General features: G+C 39.8%; 2 protein-coding genes across 2 annotated transcripts in view; one reads left to right on the top strand and one right to left on the bottom strand.

Moving 5' to 3' along the window:
- The window catches only part of LOC111873087 (synaptotagmin-5-like), a 36387-nt gene extending 21886 nt beyond the window's left edge, over nt 1-14501 (bottom strand). Inside the window, exons 1-3 of the mRNA XM_023867496.2 lie at nt 14181-14501; nt 7583-7715; nt 986-1120 (exon numbers count right to left, since the gene is read on the bottom strand). Coding sequence (XP_023723264.1) covers nt 986-1120; nt 7583-7715 — 268 coding nt within the window. The 5' untranslated portion in view covers nt 14181-14501. The remainder of the gene's footprint in view (nt 1-985; nt 1121-7582; nt 7716-14180) is intronic.
- An 8703-nt stretch (nt 14502-23204) lies between these two features.
- Nucleotides 23205-27644, top strand: part of LOC111873088 — a 10919-nt gene continuing 6479 nt past the window's right edge. The window contains exons 1-2 of the mRNA XM_033754955.1: nt 23205-23393; nt 24697-24846. The gene's annotated coding sequence lies outside the window, so the exon portion shown is untranslated. The remainder of the gene's footprint in view (nt 23394-24696; nt 24847-27644) is intronic.

The following is a 27644-nucleotide window of genomic DNA, read 5'->3' on the forward strand; positions in this document are numbered from 1 at the left end:
TGCTATAAGCCGGAAGGTCACAGGTTCGAGTCCAGATGAGGTAGATATTTTTCATTGACCTAATTCTTCCAGCCACACTATGGCCCTGGGGTCGAACCAGCCTCTAACAGAAATGAGTACCAGGAATCTTCTTGGGGAGTAAAGGGCGACCGGCGCGTGAGGCTGACAACTTTACCGCCATCTGTGAGCCGACACTCCAGAAAATGTGGGACCCTCAACGTCCCACGAGCCAATAGGCTTCCATAGCCTGTTACAGGGGTAGCTTTGCATTTTACCTTAATTTACCGACACCAATAATAATTGAAGGCTCAGAAAACAGCCCAATGTCGGAATTCCGTGAACATGGGGGTAAAATTTGTGTTTCTCAAGAGACAATTTCCCGATCGATCTAATTATTATGAAAGAAATCCTTGTGTCATGGAATGCGCTCGATAAATATTCAGTTTGTTAGTTAATAATTATTAATTTATTTAAGAAGTTAACTAATTAATCAGACAGTCGTTTTCTTACTAAAAACTCAGAAATTTAGTTGATCTTTCAATTAGTTATGAGTCAGTAATTTAGTTATTTAACCAGTCGGCCATTTTATTAACAATTTAGGCTGTCCATTTATTAAACAATCATTTAATTTCTTGGTTCATAGACAGTTAACGTAGCTGTCACTTTTTTAGTTAGTCGCTTTTCCCTAAATGGATAGTGAAATAAATTCTCAATTTATTTTCATCTCAAGTACATCAGATCCTGCGTTCAATGTTCCTAGCGCTGCTTCCATCTCACAAGTTAGATCGTCCGCCATGCTGGTACTGCTGAATACAAAGAGAGAGAAACTAACCATATGAAGAATCTGTTCAAAGTAGGCGACCTCTATCTATATCATTTATATATGTAACTGAATGTTGATGCCCTTCAGTTCCCATAAACGAATTCATTTGTGTTTCCGTGTATTCTCAATTTTCTGGTAACGTGGATACAGTTCCAAACGCACCTGTGTCATAGCTAGCGGAAGAGGGTAGAGGAGTCCGTTTCCATGGATATCCGTAATCGGAGAGCTTCAAAGTGTCTCCTGCGACATAGTTCTCTTGTCCTTTTGCTTGTCTTCTCCGCCGACGTTCTTCCTCCACTGGAAATTTGAAAAGAGACATTTGAGAGAAAAGGAATAAGGAGCAGTCTGTGCTCGTGTTAATTCTGAAACCCTCAGTATCAAGTTTACATCACATAAGGTGAGAGTAATGATGTTCCTGTGCCCAAGCACTACGTTTTGGGAGAGACCAACATCTTTAACTCAGCACTAGATGGAGAACACCGCTGGGTGGACCAGACAAGTTGTCTGGATCTAATCACTCACGCATGGAGCTGGGTCCTTTTTGAGAAATCGCCAATTGTACAGCTACTCAAGAACTTCCCAGCACTTTATGGAACCCGAAGGTTCATCACCGTGTTCACAAGAGCCCTCCACTGATCCCTATCCTGAGCAAAATCAATCCAATCCATACCATCCCATCCTATCTCTCTAAGATCCATTTTAACATTGTCCACTCACCTACGCCTTGGTTTCTGATTGGTATCTTTCTTTCTGGCTTTCCCACCAGTATACTATATGCATTCCTCTTCTCCCCATTCATGGTACATGCCCTGCCCAGTGGCAGAAGAATAAGAAGAAGAGGAAGACGTTAAATACGCTAGGCTCCTCCATGAATTGTCTGTAGGCCTAACGGTCTTAACTTCTTTGTTTTCGCGTTGTTCAGTGGGTTATTCCGGAGTTATGGCCAACTACAGAGAGGTTAATTTGCGAGCTTAATGGACTAGTGTTATGTCAAATTTTGATTTACTGTATTACTCATAAATCTGTAATATATCTGCAACTGTCCCAGGTACAAGTTCCAATGCATTACGTTTGGTTTTCAGTCTCCAATCTGGCCACCTTGATATTGTGTTGATAGGAATCTATGAGCAAGAGATGTTCTCTGTTCAACGTTTACTTTTACAAACAATTAACTTAGTGGTGTAGGTTCTGTCTTAAACAATTTAAAATTACTCATCTTGTCAGGAAATTCCTTGTGTTTATGAAATCCGAAGGTTCATCATTGTCTTTATAAAGAGAGCAGCTGACACTGTCCTCAACCACGTCAGTCTAATTTACATTTCCGCACCCTGTTTATATACCGCCTTCACCTGAGTCTCTCAAGACGTCTCTCCCCTTGATTTTAACCAAATAAAATTCTCTAAGCAGTTCTTATTTCCTCATATCGCGCCCATTCCATGATATAATTTTCTGTAAAGCTAGATAGTTTATCCCTTCTCCTATTCGAAATATTTCTGTTGATTTCGCGATGAAACTCACAATCTACACCTCTATAACTACAATTTTGTTTTCATAGCAGAATATGTAAATGTGATGACACAATCTTCTTTCGTAAGAAGAGCAGAGCCGAGACTGAGAATGTTCTAGAACAAAGTGGCGAAGTGAATATCTGGACCTAAGTAAATAGCATCACAGAAATGTAGAACATTACATAATGTTTAGGTTCATCGACCGCCTGTGTGGTCTAGTGGTCAGAGTTCCTGGCTACATATCCAGAGGTCCGGGTTCGATTCCCGGCTCTACCAGATATCTTCTGAGAAGTAGTGGGTCTGGAAAAGTGTCCACTCAGCCTCGTGAGGACAATTGAGGAGCTATTTCAAGGAAACAGGGGCTCCGGTCTAGAAAACCGAAATTAACGGCCGTGGGGATTCGTTGCGCTGACCACGAGGCACCCTCTATCCGCTAAAGTTGGCACTAACTTCGACGACAAGCGGCGGTCTCTCGGTCGGTATAGTTCGCTAGCGGACTAAAACCATGGAGTCTGTTTGTTAAAGTTAATCCCATTATACTGGAAGTGTGGTTGTATCGTAAACAGTGAGACTGGCGGAGAATTCATCAATGAATAAGACAACAGTAAGATATTTAAGGTTATGAGTGTAGAAATCGAAGAGCATTGATCACGTCAGAGATTTTTGTATTAGAAGTCGGTAGGCGGTAAGTGTTTTGATCCGTGGAGGCAAGAAAATATATACTGTACCTATATATGCTTATTCAGTTTGTTAAATGAGAGATAAATCGAAATGTAAACAATCAGAATAATAAAAAGTGACGGGTAAATCACACATGCTGTGAACCAAAACCTGGAGGCAGGGTTCTATCACGCTTCCCTTGCTTTCTCTGCCTATCGAAAACATAAAGTAAAAAGTTTTATGAAAGAAACTAACATAGCGTAAAATTATACACTATGAACGGGAAACCGTACAGTTAATATCACACACCAATCCTTCACTTAAGAGCTTTTATTATATCCGTCTTTATTATGTGAGTAGGTCCCGAATGATTTCCCTAAAGTTCAATATTTATTTACACAGATCCGTAATAAAAACTTTCCTTTGTACACTGCACACCAGTTAATTCATGATTTCGTTCCACAAATTTCATAAAATGTGAACATAAAGTGAAATCGTTAATAACTGTCCTTTCCTATGTATACGTGTACATATATTCTACTTACCCATATGTATGTCCCGACGCTATATAGTCTCGCTACTGACAACAAACAAACTCCGTGGCCTGTAGTCTTCAAGCGAACTTTGCCGAGTGAGCCACCGCCGCTTGTCGGCGATGTTAATGCCAACTTTAGCGGATAGAGGGTGTCGCGTGGTCAGCGTAACGGATCCCCACGGCTGTTAAGTTCGGTTTTCTAGACCGGAGCCGCTATTTATTTTAAATAGCTCCTCGATTATCCTCACGAGGCTGAGTGGACCCCGTTCCAGACCCACTACTTCTCAGAAAATCTGGTAGCGCCGGGAATCGGAAAAAAGACCTCTGGATCTGTAGCCAGGAACTCTGACCACTAGACCACAGAGGCGATCATCTCGCTATTGACAGCGTCGTTAAATAACCATCTTCACTTCACTACACACATATGTCAATACATACACATGCATGTGCCTGTTCATAAAAATATTTATACACACCTTCGCATACATACGTGTATATTTCCAAGCATACAGTCCTACATACATACATACACTCATATACGTGTACATGCGTATACGCATTGCTATGTAGACCTACATTCATACAAACCAAGCGTCACTTTTCTATTCATCATTCACAGTCGAAGTTGTGTGACCTATGCAGTTGAACAGCATCGTTAGATAACCAAGGCAACAAGTGCCATGTGTATGTGAGGGACCGGATTTTTATGCCCTAATAATCCCTTAAATATGTATGCATTTAAGCTGAAAAACTTCCGAAATATGCACTACAATATGAACATAAAAATTTATACCAAATATTAAAATTGATTCTACATTATTTTAAGACAAACAAATCAATATTTAAGTTATTTTATGTAATCACTGAATGATTCACTTGCAATAAAAAGCTATACTTAAATACAAATCATGCAAGAAAGCCAACATATTTTATTACAAATTTAAAAAAAACAATGGTACTCACACTTAACTCTCCGAACTTTCAACCTCTCTTCTGTTGCAGTTCACAGTTACTAAATGTTTTAGGCTTTCCATAGTTAGTCACCTCCTATTCTTGTAAGATGTCCTTATAGCGGGAAAAACTTCTTTCCACCTCACAGGAACTTAGGGGCGCATGTACAAAAGCCGCTATTTGCTCCATTGTTAGTGATTTTTTACTTGGCAGTTCAGTAAGTTTACCGGCTAAACTTTCTCCAATTTCACAAATTTGTTCATATCCCTTTTTTTAAGAATGCTGTGTTACTACTTCACCAGCTCTTCCAGGAACCGAATTCAATTTGGAAGCAGTGGTTTTGAACACATAACGACTGATGCAAAATAGTATTGCTATTGCTTGCCTCCAGTGAGAAAATGGCGGATGAAAGATGAGGGAAGTGAGCAGACATAATGTATAGGAAAGATTAGTTTATAGTTCTGCGTTTTTTAGTACATCTTGGGCAATTTGAATTGATGCTGCACTTTTGGGATCAAATGTATTCACGACATTCCTAACTGTTTCCAAACGTTCGGTATATTAACTCGCTGCACACAGCCACGTGCCCCAGCGCGTTAAAATTGGTTCCAGCGGAAGTGGAACGCTCGGTGCTACTACTTTAAAGGCTTCTTTTCTGTATGGCGCTTTAACAAATACCTTCTTCAGAGAAGACACCAACTTGTCAACAAACGGAAAATTTGCACGAATTGTTTCTGCAACACGATGCAACCCATGGCCAAGGCAAGTAAAATGTGTTATATCTGGAAATATAACTTTAAGAGCAGTACCGGCTTTCATCATATAACTTGCGGCATCAGTCACAAGGAGCAATACGCGCTCATACTGAATGCCATTCGGTCATAGTAAATTCATGGAATTGATACAAAATTTGGAAACTGCGGAGCTATTTGTGGTTTCAAATTGCTCTACCGCAAGAAGATATGGGGTAGATTGTTCATTCTTATTGAGGGATCCAACTATAAAATTTGCAATAAACCGTCCCTCACAATCTTCTGTTTCGTCGATTGTTACCCACACAAAAATACCTTAAATCTTATCTCTAATGCTTTCAATTGTAAAATCGTAACGCTGCTTCACGTAATTTTTGCGCACAGTAGATTCATCCGGCACTTTGCACTGTGTATACTTCTCTATGAAGTTTCTCAGAGTAGGATTGGTTAGTTTCCACAGCGGAATATCTGCCGCTAAAAAGGCTTCCTATAAATCAAAGGAAAACTGTAAAAAAATATTATTAGAAAATTCACTAAGCAATTTTTGAACAGGAGCACTTTTCGTGGATTTAATTTCAATATTATCTTTGTGTACATTAGTGTTTAAGTGCTGAAGCACTTGAAATCGTTTTTCACAACCGTTTCCTCACACCCTCGGCAATAAAGAATTTCGTTACCCGTACTTATCATCTCTCCTTCGAACTCCCGCTGATACAGCTGTAATTTAGTTTCCTGACTTACTTCCACTTTCGGCATGACTACAGAAAGCTAAACAATCTTAACTACAGACTAGTCACCACTAATGTGAATGGCCCCCAGCTTCAAATGAAGAAGCGTAACGAACCTCATGGAGACTTCGGAAATAAATAAGTGAAGTCCCTTATCTGTTGAATAGTATTACGTTGATAGCGGCTACACGAGAACGCTTCCGACTAACCTCTTCGCGGCCACTTTGATGGTACGCGGATGAGGCAAGTTACGAGTAGAGGGATCGGGGAAGTCCCGTCCTGGGGATTGCATCAGAAACATGAATCATGACGAAATGTTCAGTCAAATATGCAACATATTCTAATACGGAAAAGAAAAATTATATAAAACGACCATGATTGAAAATATGAACATAAAATTAAAAAAATGCATATGGTAAATATTTTAAAAAGGAAATGTGCAGTATAAATAGATATCTTCGAAAATATGATGATTATTCATAGTACAGGCAAAATATGCATTTATATGCACCATCAAACCATGTCCAAAATTTGAGAAATGAAGTAATTCATACATACATCCAAACGAGCATACTTTCTGGTTGCAAGAAAGAAATATGCATTTGCATTAAAATCCGGTTCATAATGATTATATACAGAAAAATTTGCATTGCACTGCTATTTCTCTAGGGACACATTTCAGCAAGGTGATAACACCGCTCTTTTCCAACCCGCCTTTGTTTGAATTTCAGCTCAGTCGGAATGGTGCTATCCCTGCTATACCTGTTACCACCTTAGGAGATTGTATGATGGCCACTGCAAGTTGTCCTCACAGATCAAACTTAGGAAGATCGGTATAGGTATGGGAAACTAGCTGGGTCGGTTTGCGTGAGTCTCAGGGTAGCGATGCCGAAGAAAGCGGTATTCTGGGAGTTGATCCAATTGACGTTTATTCACCTTTTTGTTCTCCAAACCACTGTTAATTTTATGTATCCTTATGCTTTAAGTTACAGCGTTACACGATCTGCAAGCTAGGTCTCGGAGCGTGCAAGGGTCATGTCCGCTCACTTCGGAATATGGTGAAAGTCTCTCTTTTGTGGAATGGCTTGCACACCCCACGCCGGGAATTCGAAAGAATTCGAATTCTCCAGGTGTGGACATATACATGTCATCCCATCTTCCGTAGGGAAGCTTGAACGAGGCAATTCAGTCATACTGGCCCTCATTCACAGGCAACTGTAACAAGTTCTGACCTCTCCTTCTCATTGACCTTCGTTTTAGGCGCGTCCGGTTCCCTGTACCCGAACTAAATTTATGACTGCTCGTAAATGTCAGAACTCCGGACTCCTTGGTCATGCCAGAATCTAGAAATTTCAAAATAAACACCGTATTGCACGTCCCAGACAACGAAATACGGTATTATAGATCACAATAAAGTTCCAGTAATATCGAAACATAAGACTTTTGAAATTAAAATTACCGAGAATTAATTAGAAATAAATTTCATGGTCGTCTATAATCATTCAAATAAATAAGGGTTCTGAATGATCAGCGTTAGTGACCTCCTCAACAAGAACTTAGTGACGTCTAGCAGGTTCACTGTACTGTTTCCATTATGATAATTGTTCTCGTGTTCGAGTACTTACCTCGATGCATCCATTCGTAACCCCAGCACCCCGGACCCACAAAGCAGACAACAACAATTAGGGTAATCATTACCACTGTCGCCCCAATTGCCATGACCAGCACCTTGCCCCATGGACCCAACTGGAACACCATCTAAAAAAAACGCGTCACTATTATGTTCTCTTTTGTGATCATTTACCGAACACTTTTCAACTGCAGAAAATACACAGTGCTGAATGGTAGGGTGACTGTGGCTTATAATTGGGAATGAGGTGGAAGTAAGCCGTTGTGGCCCATCTCATTGATAGGACTGAGACAAATAAGTAAGATACTTGGTTAAGAGAGCAGGTTTCCATTTAAAAACTGAATTGAATGTTCAACAGTCTCCTCTCACCATGGACGTGTTTTATTTTCCTCTATCTACACCTAACTAAAAAAATTCGGTTAATTTATGACGTCATGTTTTAGGACAATTTAAAATATTGTCACGTGTTTAGTTACTATTGACGGGGGTTTGATTAGTAATTGGATTTATTGGTATCTTACAACTCATAACTACAAGTATCTCTAATTCACACATTCTACAATTCGCTATAACACGTAATAAGTCTTCGATATCTTCACTAGTGGTTTCCTGTCAACGGATCCCAACAATGCCTTCTGCTTCCGTGCTTACTTCGTTGATGGCTGGCTACCATCTCGAAACTTGTCTTCAGAGTCGTGACGAAGTGTAGCTGTGTAGGACTGCTCTAGTGAGGTGAACTTACAGAAGATTTTCCTCCCAGAGGATCTCTTGGGAGCTCGTTGTACTCTTCTCCTTTCGCATGGCTGCAGCCTCGGTATGACGCTTGATGAGGCTTCTCTTCTCCTCCTAGGGTGCAACTGCAACAGCTCGGTGTAGATTCTGTACCAGTCTTCCCAGGGCATTTCATATCCAGGTGGCCACCTCCGCACCACAGATATGGAAGGGGTTGCTTACAGTTGGCCCAGACAAGGCCAAAGTTTTGGCAGTTGTAGCACTGCGTGAGGTAAGCCTGGGCTCTTTATAACTCTACCTTGATGATAGTATGGTTAAGGCTATTCGGCTTGACTATCTCTTGAGATTTTACTTTTCTTGATGAGCTAACAAGGAACAGAGAGAGGATTTCTACATGGCTATATCCGTCTGGTGCTCTTCGAGTGACCGCCATTTGACTCACGTTGATGATCTTGAAGCCTAAGTCCTCAATGCTGCTGGAAATATTTTCCGCTGGCAAATCGCTTTGGAGTTGAATGAATTTTGTGGTAAAACTCATCATTACCGGTGGCGAACTATCTGGTTTTCTGGGAGCCCCTTGCTCCGGTAGTACATTATCTGCTTCAGCGGTCTACGTGACCCTAACAGTAGTTCTGAGAGGTGCGAAGATGTTACAAGCTAACACTTCTTTTGGAGGCAGTTTGGCAGTTGCGGATGTTGGGAGTGGTTTAGTCGAATTCTTCGCTGACTGTGAGGTGTCATTAGAGATATGCCCCTCGGGTTCCTTTATTTCCTGGAAGTCGTCATCCTGGGCCGTTGATTCTACTGAGGTTGTGTTCACTGCATCACTTGGGCCTGGTTGTGCACTCACCCTCAAGACGGCTTTCAGTTCATCCAGGGTTACTGCTTTAATGCAATAAAAAGTCCTAAAAAGAGGCTTCCTACCTAGAACTTTTGCAAAAGTTTATTCTTTTTTTCCGCACTGTTCACGATAGAAGTTCACTCAGAGTTTTCCCTCACTTTAGTCGGTGTGCATCTTGCAAGGTTCTCAATGTTACTGAGTACTCTGTACACTGTTCCACTACAGAAATATCCTCTGGGTATTTATTCATGATGGCATTACATTCAGATTTCAGTGATGCTAGTTTGTGTGTCCAGTATTTCTAGAATTCCGGTACTGGAACGTCCGCCATCTTGATGTACACTTGTGTTCATCGCTCCTCTCTTTTTTCTCACTAACTTTCGCTAACTGCAAGAACTCAACTTTCCTTGCCCTCTGCTCAATCGCTATAGCACACGTTGCAACAGTCTGTTACAGGTTTCAGTAGGCGTACAGCTTCTAACTCGTTCTGACTCATCTCTCCACACACATTGGCTCAATTCAACTGGTCTTCAAGTGGCCACTAGCTGGCTATGATTCTCGGCACTGACCGCATAGAAAACACCGCTTCCAACAGTTCTTCTCGTTTTGCGTGCATGTCCGTTGCCACGGAAGCGTGTCTACCGAGCCGTTGTCTAGAAATTACCGCCTCTCCTGGCTTCCAGCCATTATATCACAATATATATATACTCTATCGGAACATTTACAGGGGTATTGCATCGGGACCAAATACTTACATCTGTATCACATTCGCAGTTACTGGCGTGTAATATTTTAAACACCCAAACAGCCTTAAGACCACGCCTTTGGGCCCATCCCACTCCACGCCAGAAAACTCGGTATGTTCTCCCCATCTGAAATGCACCTCTGGTAGCCATGCTATGAAAAGCGAGTTGGCACGTATAAACTGAACTTATATTCCTATGATAATTAAAGTAACACGTAAAATAATACAGCCAATAAGAATACGTGTAGTGTGTAATAAAAATTAATGGTAAGTTATTAATTCTTTCCCATTTGTGACAGGAAACACAGAGAAAAGGAATGAAAATTAATAATTAAAAACGATGCTTTAACAGATTAGACTGCGATACATTTCCTTCTCCAGGTTTCAACTATCTACACCAGAGAAGTTTTATGAGAAAGACAATATTTGTTTAATCCAACGTCCTGTTTCATACTGGTAACGTCAATTATGTTGGTAGAGGTCGTGTAAGGGTTTGTGTGCCTGTGTGTGTGTGTTTGTATGTTGACATGTGTACATATATACACACACATACCCGACCTCTAACATCATAATTCAGTATTTCCTGTTTGAGGCGGAAGTGAGATTAAAGCCACTCTTATATTTACGGGAAAATTTTCTCTGGTGCGGAGAATAGGCTCCACAGCTCCGTCTAATGCTTAGGTTGAGTATGATGGAGCTGTACCTCAATTCCCACTTCCATTTTCATGGCGTGGTTCTTATGAAATTAAGCACAGGGACAATTTTACGTCTATAGGCCTATGTTTATAAAAAGATTGTCCTATTCATGACGTTAATGTGCTTGGAAAGCGGCTTCTAACATTGGTTTACTGGGAGAATGAGACAGTTTACGGCTACACGGCGGTACCATGTAAAGAACATCCCCCTACACAAGTTTAAGAAATCAAACCGCTATGCGCAGCCTAGATGTATCCTATGTAAGTTTTGAGGTTTTCACGGCGATGACAATGAAGAAAGTCGTCTTCTGGGTTTAGGCACCGAAACGTCGGCCAAAACGAAGAATACACGGTGCCTAAACCCAGAAGACGACTTTCTTCATTGTCATCGCCGTGAAAACCTCAAAACTTACATAGGATACATCTAGGCTGCGCATAGCGGTTTGATTTCTTAAACTTGTGTAGGNACCGTTTTCGCTCGCTGGAACAGTGGGATCGTGGGTTCGAATCCCACTCGAGGCATGAGTGTCTGTATGCGTTTATTGTGTTTGTGCGTGTATGTGGCGGCCTCCGCGAAGGGCTGCCCCCCCCCCCTTTTCCAAGGGGTCCTACTGACTGTGTATAGATTAAGAAACTGAAAAAGCGGCCAAGGTCCAAAGGGGCTGTAGAGACATATTTAGATAATACAACAATAATCATTATTTCACGTACTGAACTAGATTGCTGGCTGCGAGAAGGCGAGCGGTACAGTTAATGTCTGAGTCGTGGCCCGTCCTCTAGATGGAAGAAGCTCGTGCATTTGTTAATTCAATTTATGTCACGTGAACTGAGAGGGAAATAAAAATACGTATAAACTGACATTTTTATACAGGACGGGATGTTATCTATGTAGTGTTCCTGGAAGTGACAACGAGCGTTGGGTTTACATACAGAGCCATATGCAACAATTAGGGATGAGGGTGGTTCTTAGTTTGTTTTGCTTGACCTTGCTTGTGTTTGTCAGAACCCCTCTCTATTTAGTAGCACATCGTCAGTTGCACAGATTGTGTAGTGTAGAATGACAGGATGGCCATGTGGAAGGAAACTTTAATTAGTAACATTACTAAGTAAACTCGTTAGTCTCTTAATCATTTATTAACTTTGTCAGTTAATCAGTTAGTTATTTTATATTGGTGCTAAGACAAATGGGGGCATGTGGTAGCGAAGTTGGTTGAGGCACTACGCTACAAGCTGGAAGGTCGCGAGTTTGATTCCCTATGAGGTGATTGGATTTTTCCAGCCGCAATATGGCCCTAGTGTCGGCTCAGCCTCTAATAGCAATGAATACCAGGAATATGACTCGGGGGTTAAAGGGAGGGCGGTGCGTAAGCCTGACAACCTGACCGCCATCTGTGAGCCCGATTGTCTAGCTAGAAGATGTGGCAACCTCGAAGTCTCACAATCCTATGGGCCTCCATGGCCTGTCTCAGGGAATGCTTTACCTTTACCTTTTACTAAGTCAAACATTTCTTCATTTATATACATTGTCGACTAGTAAATTATCAAGTTGATTAGTCATGTTTTGTCAATTAGTCTGTTATTTAATAGGCTACTAAATTATTTAATATTTATCTTGGTTTATTTTAAGATTTTGTCAATTACTTTGGCTTTATAGAGTCGAATGGTAAATTTTTTGAAGAACTGTGAAGTATCTGGAAGGAAACGGTCGTAATCTAATTGAAGTAATATCCCATCGTTTGCCTGGAGGGACTGAGAAAAACGTCAATCATGATATTTGGTGTCCAGGTCCAGATTCGAACCGAGCATTACTACTACATCAACCTGTTCCATATTAATTTCTTAATTAGTAATTTATTAAATTTGATAGACGTTTGAGGGTTTGTTAATTGCCATTTGGATTGTAAGTGATGTTTTCTTCTAATTACGGTCTTGCTGTACGTCAGGTTCTGTACCACTACCGAAACTAGCCCCTGAATTTTGTGCCACGCCTGCGATAAGCTGTAGATGGAATCTGCAGGAAGCAGAACCGCAGCTCTTTGCTTCCTATCTTTTCCCGAAGAGAAAACAACCCGTGTAGGCTTCTGCCCCGAACAGAATTGTGTGACGTTGTTTACTGTCACTTAGTATGAATTTGACTCACTTCGTGACGTAATAAGTTATTTACACTAAGTGAAAGCAAAGGAAGCTTCGTCAACAACACCCACACTGTAACACAGCTGGTTCATTTCTTCACAGCAACAAGTGTGAGCAGATCTATTACATTATGCCGTTTCGTAGGAAAGACTCGATACACGATCTCAGTCACTCATACTCTCTACGGCCTCGGTAGTCAATGTTTTTCCATGGCATGAAACAGATTAGTGAATAATGAATTCGAAAGAATGTGGAGTTAAACAAGTTAAGACACTATCCCGACGTTTTCCTTAAGGGACTGAGGAAAAACATTAATAATCTCAATTAGTATAGCCAAACTGCTTGACCACGACGTTCCGTTGGGTCTGTAAATCATGTTGCAAATCTTAGTGTTATTCTCTTATAAACTAATTAAACTACAGAAACCTAGATCTCCTAAACGTATCAATATGGGACAGTTTACCTGAGCACGTAATAAGTACAAACATATTTGATTATGTATCCATACGCACGTTAGTTTGCTTATATACATATTTATGTACTTCGCAAGAGGAGAGGCAACTTGGGAGACCTAGCAGTTGATGGTAGCTTAATATTATAACGGATCTTACATAAAAAAAGTATGAGACTGTGGAATGATTAGAATAAATAACACTCAGATCCCTTTACCAGTCCATGGTGTTTGGGAAGGTTGAAATGCCTTCACTTAAATCTGTAATTTTAAATAAATATCGAATTCAGAAATTCAAGATTCAAGATTACTAAATTTATAAGAGGAATTAAGCAGTCCAGCGGGCAGAAAATATTTTCTTAAATTCACTCAATTGTCATTTTGCTTATCTGACCGCTCTTCACGTTCTTCTGTTGTTGTAAAGCTGTTAAGCATTACAAATGCGACACTGTATAGAAACATGACCCTTATCCTCGTATTCAGTTATGTAGGTTACATCAACTACAAATTAATTGCAGTTATTTATTTACGAAACACATAAATTAGGACACATACTACTTTTTGTGCAGTAAGTTGGTACTCTGTGATTTTACATTGATCTTGAAATAAATTTATTGCAGAAATAAATGTGTTTTTGCAAATATAACCACACTATGATATTTGTGACACAGCGTAAGATCTCAAATTATATTTCTTGTAGGTCTTCATAGTTCAATATAAACCAAATGCAACATGAGTTTAATGAAAGTTGTAGTAATTTTATTTTCAATACAAAGTCTTCTTACTGTGTACTACTTTTGAAAAATCGGTGTCTTCTCTTTGGGCCTCTATTGCAAATGCATGGAACTAGAATTAATATTTTCCAACTCTAGTATAGAGCCCCGTTATTCACTTTCATCTATGTTTCTTAATAGTTAAGACATGAAATATTACTGGCGATTTTACATTTTATTTTTCCGTTAAACCATTTCTATATAAAATGTTTAAAGTTCTTACCTTGATTTAGGCTAAAATCCGGTAATTTGGGTCATAGAAAGCGAAATGCTGATAGGAACCATTGTATTGTATATGACAGCACACTACACTCTACTGGTTACTTGGCACCAGCTATAATTTTCTGCTGTAACTTCCCTCATTACACTCCCTATCGAGTATGTTGTATACGTCATGTGCTTCCGACATATGGTCGCGAACCGGAAGCAACAATTCATTTTATCCTCTAATCAGTACACTAACATAAACGAACTATCTCTGTCGGTACCAATCACAATGGCCGCTTGGTCTAAAACATGAACTATTTTCGCTTTCTTGAAAGCTGGGATTGTGGGTTCGAATTCCACTTAATGCATGAATGTCTGTGTGTGCGTTTATTCTGATTTTGTCTTGTCCTGTGTGTAAGGGAAGCCTTGCGGCGGGCTGATCGCTCGTCCAAGGAGTTCTACCGTTTCCGTAAAAAAGATTGCGAAACTAAAGAGAAAACCAGGGCCCAACAAAGGGCTCTAGAACCATTGATGAATAAATGAATCTCTATAGGCGGTGAATGTTTACTTAACATCTATCAACCATCCATGGAAATCACACAGTACCACCTTCTACTGAATGTAGAACTCACACACAACACAACCGCTCTACACCTAACACTCCACACACAAACCAAGAAACCACAGGGTACCGGAAACACGGATTATCAGTTAAAGATAAAGATATCCAGGTAATAGGCCATGGAGGCCCATAGGGTTGTGAGAATTCGAGGCTCCCACATTTTCTAGACAATTGGTTTACAGATGACCGAGAGTTTGTCAGCCTCACGCGCTGGCTAACCTTTGCCCCGGGAAGACTCCTAGTACTCATTTCTGTTAGAGGCTGAGTCTACGCCAGGGCCTTTGTGCGGCTGGAAGGTTTAGATCAATTGAAAAATCCAATTACCTCATCGGTATTCGAAACCGCTTGCAGCACAGTGCCTCAAACAACTAAACTGCCGCGTGCCCCCTAACAAGGATTACCAGTTGAAAAATAAAAAAGTTTTAACTAATTTTACCTAATTCAGCAGCAATTGGAACTAGTTTTACCAAAGTTTCAGAAAAATAAACCAAAAAATTAAACACACTGCTACAATTAGGTGAAAGCATTTCCTTTATAATGAAATGCTAAGGTCGAAATATGTCGTAGAAGTAACATTTATAGAAGCAGTGATAACGTGGCACACCAAAATGTCTATGAGTTCGACAATAAGTTACATCTTCAGTGCTGCTCCTGCAAATTAAATCATTTTACATCTTATTTAATGAAAAGTATATAGAAAAAAGAGTGGACAGTGTTCTCCAATTTAGAGGAACATATTTTGTGCATTCTCTGTGAATTTGGATATTTCATTAGACTCTATGCCTATTATTGCAGATAGGACAAGAGCACTGTTGCAAAACACCACAAATATCCAACTGCAGAAACTGTGAATCCATTTTCGCCTGCATTTCATTAAATACCAGTATAAAATCCTCAACAATTGCGAATATCAGCATTCATGACTTTCCGGTTTTATCTTGTTCCCCTGCATGCTTTTTATAAATCCTTGGTATTTTACGTGTACAGATGGAAACAACTGATGTCTTCTGGTGCGAACTCTCCGTTTTGCTGAGCACACGGATGTATTGCATCTTAAACCATTTTTCTAGCTTCAATATTTCGATTGTGGTCGGCCTTTCTGGATTATCACGTATATATGTTATGTACAGAGGCTAATTTGAAGAAAGCAGTCTTCTGGGATTTGGCACCGTGTATATGTGGTGTTAACCGACGTTTCGGAGGAACGTATCGCCTCCATCTTCAGGGTAGAAGAAAAAATATAAGAAATTTGCAAGCGAAGAGACCGTGAGAACCGGTAAAAGCAGACTGTGTCGGAAATATACACAGCTATGAAGATGGAGGCGATACGTTCCTCCGAAACGTCGGTTAACACCACATATACACGGTGCCAAATCCCAGAAGACTGCTGTCTTCATAGTCACCGCCGTGAAAGCCTCAAATCTTACGGAGGCTAATTTAATTATAAATATGTTATCGGTAAGCTAGATATGACGTTTATGAAAAGAGGAATTTTGTTGGATCGATACGAACAAAATTTAAATTACCCAGTACCAAATATCATCTAAATTCATCACATAGTTTTAAGCAAAGTAACGTGCACGGATGGGGAGACATCATGACAGAACTTCTACAGTATTCTAACCAGTTCGTTATTCTGCCATTTAGTTATTTAGCTACCAAGCAGTAATTTTAATAACCACCGAATCTGCTAATTCCTCATCACCGTAATAGAAATATAGAACCTTCGTTAGCATGTAACTGTAGATGGTGCATGTCTGGGTTACGTGAGCGGCAGGTGGCAGTACTTCACTTGTTATACAGGTACTGAGGAGCAAAGTGACTTATGTTACACGTAAAATTTGATTATATGTTTGTAGTTATTCCAGATAACCTATCAGTACTCATAACCGCAACGTCGACGCAAGTTAAGGCTTTCACGTTTGCTGTTCTGAGACAAAACAATGTTGCAATGGAGCGTTGAGTTTCAAATCCCTACCCAACTATTGACTCTCCTACAGAGAAATTTTCATGGGCCGGAATTTTATCTGTGTAGTATTTTTTACGGTGAGATTTAAGGAATTAGTGAACGCTGGATATCGTTTATGAAGCTGTGAAGATCTGGAAGGACAATATCGCCTATTTGAACGCGTTACCAATATTCACATCCAGCGTAAAATTCCGGGAACCCATTGTTATCGACAAGCCATGGAACTGGGTGCTCGGATTGACCACTTAGTCCTGAGTTTTAACTAGGCACGTGTCTGTCTTTAGTTCAATTCACAACTTCACACAAGTTGTGCAGTAAAAAGCATGATGGTGCAGCTTTAACGCTCCACACTTGCATTCTGGAGGTACTCGGTTCAAATCTCGGCCGAACTATTATCATGACAGGCCTTCCCTGATCTTGCTCAGTCTCTCCATATGGATGTTACCGAATTCTCTCTTCCATCAATGTTGCTTATTCCACTTGCACCCTGAAGATAGTTCGAAACTCGGCGGAGATATGTGCCCTCCGGATTCAAGATTTTCGTGACTTTCCTCAGGTCTTTTAGATATATATTGGGATGTCATCTCCCTTCCAATTGTTCATTCACAGTCATCCTGCCATTCGACTTACATGGTCCATAGATTTGCAAAATGTCCGTAAATAAACTGTCTGTCAATTTTGATATATATATCATGACGGCCTCCTTCAAACACTATTCACCATCCAGTCTATTTGGTCAGTAATTTCCAATCAAAACTTTATAGCCTCTGTGTATGAATCAGCATCTTTAGATAAACTAAAAACCAGTCAATAAAAAAAACAACTTTATGTACGTGGATAATTGCGAATGACGAATTGGGAAAGACGTGAAAAAAGTATGACATAATTTAAAGAACCTCTAAATGGGATTAAAAAACTCGTAAACTTGAATAAAAGACAGCCGGAACGAAATATCACTTTTCATTTTTACATATATAAAACTTATGGCGTCACCATCATCACCATATGCAATCATTAAGTTAGGCGGAGAAATATTTCTGTTCTGCATTGCGTAAATAATGATAATTCAGTCCAGTTCTTAATTGCTTACTTGCAAACGTAATAGCCCAAAGTCCAATTAAAAATTGAGCACGCGTACATGAAAAACAAAACACAAAAAAGGCAATAAAAATTATTATTATTATTATTATTTCGAACCGGGGTAGCGCAGTCGGTACAGCGACTGGCTACGGGCTGGACGACCGAGGGGTCGAAGTTCGAGACCCGGTAGGGCCAAGAATTTTCTCTCCTCCATATCGTCCAGACCAGCTCTAGGGTCATGACACCATAGAGCCTAACAAAAGAAGTTCACCGACGTTTCGGACTAAAACACTACTTTCATCTTCAGAGTGAAGAGTAAGCTGAGTGCGCAAATAAGGAAGCAGCTACAGCTGAATCGATGAGTACTACCCGCTGGGTCAATTTGCTCAATTAACGTTGTTTAATCAGTTCGTCATTCCGTGACGTCGTGTCAAGTGCGAGTGATGGTTCCATTTGCCTTAAAAGGGCAGCACGGAAAGCCGTAAGCCCGCACAGTATGTCTCGCGGGCGGTAACTGGAGAAGGAATGGGGCGCTATTTTTAGGTCCATACTCTCTTCTCAAAACTGCCCATATAAATAAGCTGCTCCATGTGCACTTCCTACCGCGCCCTNGACTTGCGGAGAGATCAGTATCCTGTACAAAGCAGTAGCATATTAAACTCACTGTCAGACAATATTGTGGTGACAGTAGTTGGCTCTGTGCCAGCTGCTAAGGTTATGTAGTGTTGATCCAGATAAGTGAAGGTGATGTGAATAATATTTGTAGGGTTGTGTGTTCGTACTAAAAATAAAGCGGTATCCCGACATTTGCCCGGAGTTACTGAGTATAATTCCGAAGAAAGTAGACATCTGTTTTACAGCAGGATTCGAACCGGGAATCTTTCAGACACGAATCAGAAACTTTATCAGAGTGACAACTAACATTTATGTGCTACTACGTAGAAATAAGCCTGCCTAATTTTCGAATCGTGGTCCTACAATTACAGATCTGAAGCGCTGATGAAATGGCTCACTGCAATTGAAGCGCATTCAAGAAGTAGCATTGACATAAATGCTGTCGTTTAGCGAGCCCAACGTTCGAGGCGGTCTTGGATTGAATAGTAACCGTTCGGAGTCCGAATTCGGCAGTAAGAGTACGAGTATGGGAGTTATAGAGAAGCATAATGATAACCAGGATTTTAAGGCAGAAGTAGGGTCGACTCCCGAAATGTCGTGTACGTTAAGTGTGCCTCAGACAATGGACAATATCTAGAATGGGTGTTTTGTGATAAGTTTTCATAAACCTTTAGCGAAAATTTAGACTGAAACTCACTTGTAAACATTAGTTTATCAGGTGAAAGTTCTCCTGTGATTGCGGGCGAGTTATAATTTTCGACACGATTCGCAGGTACGACTGTATTTTTAGTCTTTCGACTAGAACATAACAACGTTATACCCCTTCAAATATCTGGAATTTCTGACTAAATGTTTCTTTCCTAATGAAGATATTTACGTATGATATTTTGTTATGTATCGCCTCCCGCCCCATCCCCTAACCCTTCTGACTAGAATTAAGGGACTCGTTTCAGTGTGTGGACCATCTGTTTGGTAGGATTCCCAGTGACAGCATGATAGTGAAATCGACAGAGAGGAAAGTGACTATCAATTCATAGATCCTGAACCATTATTAGAGCCTGGTATTTCCCGTATTCATAGAACCGTGCGTCAGAGATGAGGACTGGAGAAAACAGAAAAATTTCTCACTATACACAACCAGTCTTTAAGCCGTAAGTATAGGCAAAACCACCTGAGGCCTAACCTTAGAAATGTACGCCCCAAGATATGGATTACTGCTACATATTAATATTTTCCTCCTGTGTCAGTGCGAGGGACGAATCTGAAAGATGTGTCATCACTAATATGGCAATTATTTGTATGCGGTTCGAAGAATTTCATAAAAATACATGCGTACTGGCAAGGCGATTAATTCAGACTGAGCTTTGTATTGGGTACCTACAGTAAAAGTTGCTGAGTAAGAGATTTTACTTTCAGTTGATGCCGGCCGTACAACCACTGCTTTCGATGAAGCTCAAATCGAAGTGTAACGCCTTTCTCGAAAATATTTTATAGCATAAAATTTATGTATATCATGAACAACGGAACCGATTTATGCCTCCTCCTCCTTCTTCTTCTTTTTCTTGGCGTTGTCTTCTTCTGTTTGTCGCCTACTCTTTCTACAGGTATGTGTTATCCCAGTCCTCATATTCCAATCCTCGGTTTTCCACAAGGGATTTTACAAGTGATCTCCTCACGTGGCTCCCTCTTCTTCTTCTTCTTCTTCTTCTTCTTCTTCTTCTTCTTCTTCTCCTCCTCCTCCTCCTCCTCCTCCTCCTCCTCCTTCTCCTTCGTTTTCCTTGTGGTGCCCAGCGACACATTGTAGGCAATTTTTAGGTAATCTTACCATCCTAGCGCTTTATGTTCTGGGTTCCTTATCAATATTGAAGTAACATCCATTCAACTTGCTCTCGTCACCTGAAGACATCGTCATAAATAATGAGATTCGACCGTCCTTATTTTAGTTTCACGTTTAAACTCACATTACTGTGCTTTATAATAATGTAATAGACATAGCAATTATATAACTACAACAGCCGTATGAATCTATATAGTTCAATCAGCACTATACATTTCAGTCGTAAAATTATTGTCGAGGGCACATGTAAACAACCATCAGGAAGCTACTGTAGGTTTTACACCTCACATGACAAAACTGGTTTAAGATAATATGCAATGGCTTTTGTAATTACACATTTCTGAAATAATACATTTCACATTTTAAATTATTCTTAATATTATTGTTATTACGTAACCTATAAAGTGTCATAGAATTTATGTATGGCAGTTGCCTTAAACATTACCTATTTATGATAAACTGCCTTGGCGATTTTATCCATATGTGAGAATTTCGAATGGAGTGCAAATGGGATTAACAAAATTAAGACTCTGGAAATCTTTTGGAAAGCTTTGTGACAATAGGCTACTATCTATAGTAAATGAAGTTTCCGAGTCAATGATGCAAATATACAAAGCAGCAACAAACACGTTTAGAAAATATAAACTAAAAAATTGGAGTGAATATTTCCATACAGTTATATTAGGAAGCGGCTGGGGCCTATTTTGATGTACTGTCCTATCATTTTGTGGAGATGAGGAAGAAAACAGCCTCCTTCAAGACAGGAGGTCACAAGTTCAAAACAGAGACCCTCGAACACGAAGCAGTTGCTCTATTTAACACGCAATAAATTTAAGTGACGTGGTGATGAGATAATGACAAAAATTTTAATTGTGTAATATATCTAGGTTTATAGATAACTTCTTGAGTAGGAGATATTTATCTCATAGATTCCCTCCTACTGTGGAATCTTGATGGTTCTCACTCTTAGTACAAATTCCCCCTCTTTTAATTCAACTGAATTCACATACTCACTATCTCTTTCTTCGGTATATTCTAGTTCTATCACAAAATTCATGGTAATATGCGAAGAACAGAGAAAAGCATTCGCCTTCGGTCTGCAGCAGAAGGATATAAAATGGCTGTTCAGGTTGTGTTTTTCTGGGTTCTGATAACGTATGATATTGTAATGAAGGTAAATATAGATGTTTCGAAGAAATATATTGATTCCATCCTCATGGTTTCATCTACAATGCTGTACGGTGTCACAACTCAGAAGATCACGGCCTGAGTACTCATAATTTAGTTATCATGTCAGTCTGTCCATCGGAATTTCTCCTTCCAGTCTACAAGAGCACTTCTGTAAAATCTGGTATTGTAGGCCTGCATTAGAAGTTACTGGGAGGATTTAATTCTGGCTCATAACGGTCCACTGTAACACCTAAACGTATTTAACACGAACCTCAAATTAATTTCTATCGATGTTCTAAAATGTGGACCTTCGTACAAAACTCGGAACCTTACATTAAGTGGACACTAATACATGTATATCTCATTAAAGGTAAAAGTAAAGGTAAAGTTGTCCCTGTGCTTAACTAATTAAGCACTACGCCATGAAGGCGTATGCAGGAGTGGATGTATAGATCCACATTTTCTTGACTTCGGTACTAGCTCGAGGTGAGTGGTCATCTCCACACCCATGTCGCTTTGCCCCGTGGAAAGAGCGCCCGGTACCCATTGGATAGGAGTCTGGGTGGGCCCCAGAGGCGGTCTGGAAGATATGGAAAAGAGAAAATATATCTCATTAAGCTCAATCAATTTAATTAAAAATATTTGATATATAGAATATTTAATAAAATTCAACAGACATAATTTCTCATAATATGCACTGTGATTAGCCTGTCATCAACAAGTTTTGGTGTGCTACAAATCAAAGAGTGGGCAATAAGAACGCATTTGGAGAATTACTATAGTCCGAAGTGAAGTCTAATTTTTTTTCCTTGGCACTACAGCCCCAGTGGGCCTAGGCCTACCTCCATGAACTTCTCCGTTCACTTCGGTTTTTCTAGATCTCAGACATTCGGTAGGATTCCTTGGGCGGGTGATCAGCTCGTCGCAAGGCCTCTACCTGTACACAAACACAGAAAAACGCACACACACAAACTAAACATCTATTCCCTGAGTGGGATTCGAACCCACGATCCCGGTTTTCAAACGAGCGAAGACAGTACATGCCTTAGACCGCTCGGCTACCGTGACCGGCGAAGTCTTATTTACCTTGTACTATTTATCTAATTCCTTTCTATTTAATGGCCCTAACATTACTGGGTGAAGAGCACCGAAACTGAGTCTCATCATTATGTAATTTTCTCCGTTCCCTCTCCGGTAATCCCTGTGCAGTCCATATATTCTTCCTAGCTCTTCATTCTGAAACCGTCTCCTAGCAAGAGAGTGTCACGTCATACTGACAACGCGGTACCATATGCCGCTTATATTGCAGCAGTCTAAAGATAAGCTCTGCTGTCAAACCACTTGTTGCGTCTGAGCAGCTGTTCTGTCATTACTATGACTGCTGATAGCCTGCGCGGGTAACAAATCCCTTAAGCCGAAACCTTTGGCATTACATTAACACATACAGGCATATAGCCTATGCACAGAACAGCGTTATGAAAATTCGTATAGGCCTGGAGACCAAGTTCTACATACGCTTGGTCCCGGCACCAGTTATTTTAAAGCTCCGGCTACATTTAAACTGGGAGAAAGAACGGCCATTACCCACTGGTCTGGTAAAGTATGAGATGTGCTAAAGAGCAGGAACTCAAAGGAGCTACCAGGAATCGGATTCCAGCCTACCACCCCGTAGTCAGTGACTTCACTGACAGCTGTTACAGAGCGCTGTTGGAACGTAAGAAATAACCATATTTTCTGAACATGGCATAAGTTGAATTATTACTTCATATTGATAACGGGTCTAGAATTAAATACAGAGGGATTAAACGGCGAAATATGAAGCACGCGTGGGTCAGATGGGATATGGGCGAAAACTTCTGGTTGCAAATCTCATGGGACCATCTGGGAGATACAGGTGCAGCCGGGACTATATTGAAATGAACATTATACAAATAAGGTGAGTTGAATTTAACTGACTGAATCTAAGATCAGTATCATAATATTAATTTCCAAGTTTCGTGTATCTCGCCATGAACTGCTATTGGAGAAAATGGTTTTATCTTCTTGTCAATAATGAAAAAAATGGCAATCGTTGGAACTTGCGATATGTGAGCAACACGATATTATCGTTCAATATACATTCTTGAAAATTTTGTTCAGCGTTGGGTCTTGTGGTTCTTTTATGTATTTCCTTGTTTAAGGGCAGTAACAATTGCCGGCACTGTGAAACTTTCTCTGCTATCAATAATAGATAAATCATTGTAGTTTTAATTGTATTGCGTACTAACATGTAATGATCACATATTACTTACTTACTTATGGAGCTGGGCCGCGCCATAGCTCAAGCGGTTAGTCGCTGGATTCCCACCGCGGCGACCCGGGTTCGATCCCGGGTCTGGTCAAGTGGGATTTGTGGTGGACAAAGTGGCGCTGGGGCGGGTTTTCTCCGAGTACTTCGGTTTCCCCTGCCAATCTTCATTCCACCAAATTCTCCATCATCATAATCACCCGGGATCAGACTACAATAGGCCAATCAGTGGCCGCCGTGCCGAGTGGACCCAGTTGAACTCCATCTCCCACTAAGCGAATTAAAAATTACTTATGGAGCTGAGCCCTTCTTGAGGAGAAGCCAAATCTGCAGGTACTCAAGAATTTCCCAGCATTTTATGGAACCCGAAGGTTCATAACCTTGTTCACAAGAGCCCTTCACTGGTCGCCATCCTGAGCCAGATCAGTCCAATCCATACCATGCAATCGTATCTTTCTAAGATCCATTTTAATATTTTTCACCCACCTACGTCTTGGTCTTCCCAGTGGATATAAGCACAAAAAAATATGAAATTGTACAACGTCCCTCGGAAATCTGAAATGCAATATTCCAGCATCGAGTGTTTGTAATACTTGGTTTTCTTGGTTCTCCCTCGCTCTGTTCAGGCAAGTGTGTTAAAGTATTATACGGTCGCTTGCACCCAAAATTCTTAGTTTTCCACTATGCATGATCATCATCCAATTTCATTCGACTCCTCAAAGATGGCGCATCATTGCGTAACCTAAAAGTCAATCTTTCATCATTTAAGTTATGCAATGTGGAATTGGAACTGAATGAATTTATATTTGCTTGTGTTGCGCACTACAGTTTCAATGCGATCCTTTCCTCTACAGGAGAGAGTCTGCATTACTTCACTATGACCCGTTGACCCAAATACCCCGTATACCGGTAGGTGTCTTTGGCTCATGAAGTCTCTTTCACTTTACCGCAGTGTGACGGCTGTTCTCCGGCTGCAGAAGAAACACTCGAGTCTACGTCACTTATATCTGCACGTTTTCGGTAGGAAAATCTTCAGATTCCGTTATATTTTTGGGGGGTGAAAGACATCTGGAGTGACTGCAGTGTTATACTGGATGATTCTGTAAGTACAGCTGTAATCAGTTCACAGAATGTCAGGTTATATTATCAGTAGCTGTGTATTGTGCTTGTATATCTGAGTGTGTATATTCTGTGAAATGTGCAGAAATATTCTTTTACGTTCCACAGCTTGGAATAACTTCTGTGACTACTGATTCGAATAAAGCATTTTAGAGAATATTTTCGTAAGATTCAATGATTCGTGAATTATTTAACAATACTGTATCGTCTACGATAATTTTTGCGCCAAATTGGAGAGAAATAAATTAGAACAAACGACAGTGAAAGCAGTTATGACGCGTTTCAAAAGAACATAACGGGCTTTGGCAGGATTATCTGAGGAAAACATAGAAACCACGCCATATCAATGTCTCCGGCCAATTTCAATCATCCATCCCATATAGATGTCAGGATGTGTTTGCAGGTGAGTGCTTGCAATTTTTTTTTTTTTTCGTGAGAGCCTTAGTTAACAATATCATATCATTTTCTGAGGTCTACAGCTTTGAACGAGTTGTACAGATAAGTATAAATGGTGAATAGTAAGGGATTTGGAAAGAAGCTGTCATGGACTATATGACTATATTCTCAGAGTGGATTAAAATACTTAATTTAATAGAAATTTATTTAGTAGTTTGGGGGATGAACCATGCCAGCGAACATGACATTTCAAACATGCGTTATTTTCGTGCATTTTGGGCTTAGGACGCAGAATAAAATCTCAGTTCTATGACATTTATAGACTAACCCTCAACTAAATGTGTGAGTTTTCATTGCCCAGTCTTTGTCTTGTAAGGGACTTCATCTTGTAAAACAATTTTCAGCAATTGATGGACTTTATGCACTGGGAAACCCATCTAAAATCCATAATTAAACTTGAACTAAAGTACAGATTCACATTTCAGTGTTGACTTCACCATTCTTCCGGAGAAATCGCCTATAGTTTTCTCGAATGCTTATGATATTACTATTATTATTGTTATAGGTCCCTCGCTGTTGACATGTACTTAAAGGAATTTAATTAAGTTATTGTTATGACGTTATGCAGATATTTCGTCGTCTCAGCTCGTCGAAGTGTGTCGGTGCAGATGAAATGCACATTTCTATCATTAAAAGTTGTCTAGAGATTTATGAACCTCCTTAATTTACATATTTAATATTAATTCATTGCAAGGGAAGTTTCCCACTCTGTAGAACAAGAGCCCGTTGGCCCGTTTCAGGTTACGTAGCAGTGTTGTAGTTACTAACTGCAGGTCAATGACAATTTTAAGAAATTTCTCCAACATTTTTGAGGGTATTATAATACATGATCAGCTCTCCTTTTATTTTAAATTTAAACTTCACCCATCTCAGCATTGTTTTATGGAATCAAAGTATAATGCAACAATTTTACTTACTTGTTTAAACTCCTATCACACTTTCTGTCAGTTCATAAGGGCAGGCCAATCCAATTTATTCTGACATTTGATAAAGCCCCAATTTTCTAAACTCAGTAACACTGAACTCTATGATCGTTATATTAATTGGTTCAAGAGTTACTTATCGTCTAGATTTCCTTTCACTCGCAATTCAGGGAAGTCTTCCACACTCTTTCCCATGCTAACAGGAATGCCATAAGGCTTTACATTTTATATATATTTTTCAGTACTTTTATTAATGATTTATATGCCAAAATATCTTTTTCCAAATTTCTAATTTCTGCTGATGATTTCAAAATATTTCGTATCATAAAGTATGCTAAAGATTGCAAATCACTACAACCCAATATAGACTGAGTACATTGAAAATTATTATGTACAAGACGAATATAAGTTCTTTTTAATTACTTTGTGGGTTATCTATTAATCGTACGCACTGAATGCATGAAAAGTCTTGGATTATGTTAGACACAAAACTACATATTTATCATCACGTTGACTGCTTACAAACTCGGGCTCTAAAGATATTAGGACTAATTCAATTAATTTATATATAATTTTTCTTCTTTGAACAGCCTAAGAATTTTATATATTACCTTAATTCTTTAAAAGCTTGAGCATGTATCTGTCGTCTGGAATAACCTTACTTTATCAGATTCTACTAAGCTGGAAAACTTGGAACGTAAGTTTTCAGATGTGTGCTATAGTCGATTTATTCAGTCCGGTTGTGTTTGTAATTATGAGTGAATGTTGAATTATTTAAACTTTAAAACGCTTTATTCCAGGCGACAAAATCTTGTCGTTTATGTCTTATTAGCATTAAAAAAATGTTGATTTCCGTGTACCGACTAAACAAATTAGAGACTCTGCCGCTTTTGAAGTCAGTAATATATCAAGATTTAACCCTTCAAAAAAGTGCGTCACAGCATATCACTGAATGGTTTCAATAAACACAAATTCTCCGTTGAGGATAAATTTTCCTTTGTTTAATCCTACTGAGTTAGGTCATTAGCGTCTTCCCTGTATTGCTTTATTACCTAGCATTAATTTTTAGTGTAGTTCTAGTTCTGGTTCTGGTTCTGGTTCTGGTTCTAGTTCTAGTATTAGTCCAGTTTTTGTTATGTATACCTTCGGTGCTGGCTTGTTATAGGTCACTTGCTGTTGACAAGCACTTAAAGAAAGGAACTGAATTATTATTATTATTATTATTATTATTATATTTGATCTTTCAAATGCTTTTGACCCCGTCCCTCCTAATATGCCCTTGCATAAATGAAGCTCCTTCGGATTCTCTGATGCTTATGTTAGCTGGGTTCGCGTTTCTGGCGCTCTCTCCCCGCCTTTTCATGCAACGTCCGGTGTGCCGCAAGGCTCTGTTCTGGGGCCT

This window comes from Cryptotermes secundus, unplaced genomic scaffold (genome assembly GCF_002891405.2).
Source record: "Cryptotermes secundus unplaced genomic scaffold, Csec_1.0 scaffold120, whole genome shotgun sequence".
NCBI classification, from domain to species: Eukaryota; Metazoa; Arthropoda; class Insecta; order Blattodea; family Kalotermitidae; genus Cryptotermes; species Cryptotermes secundus.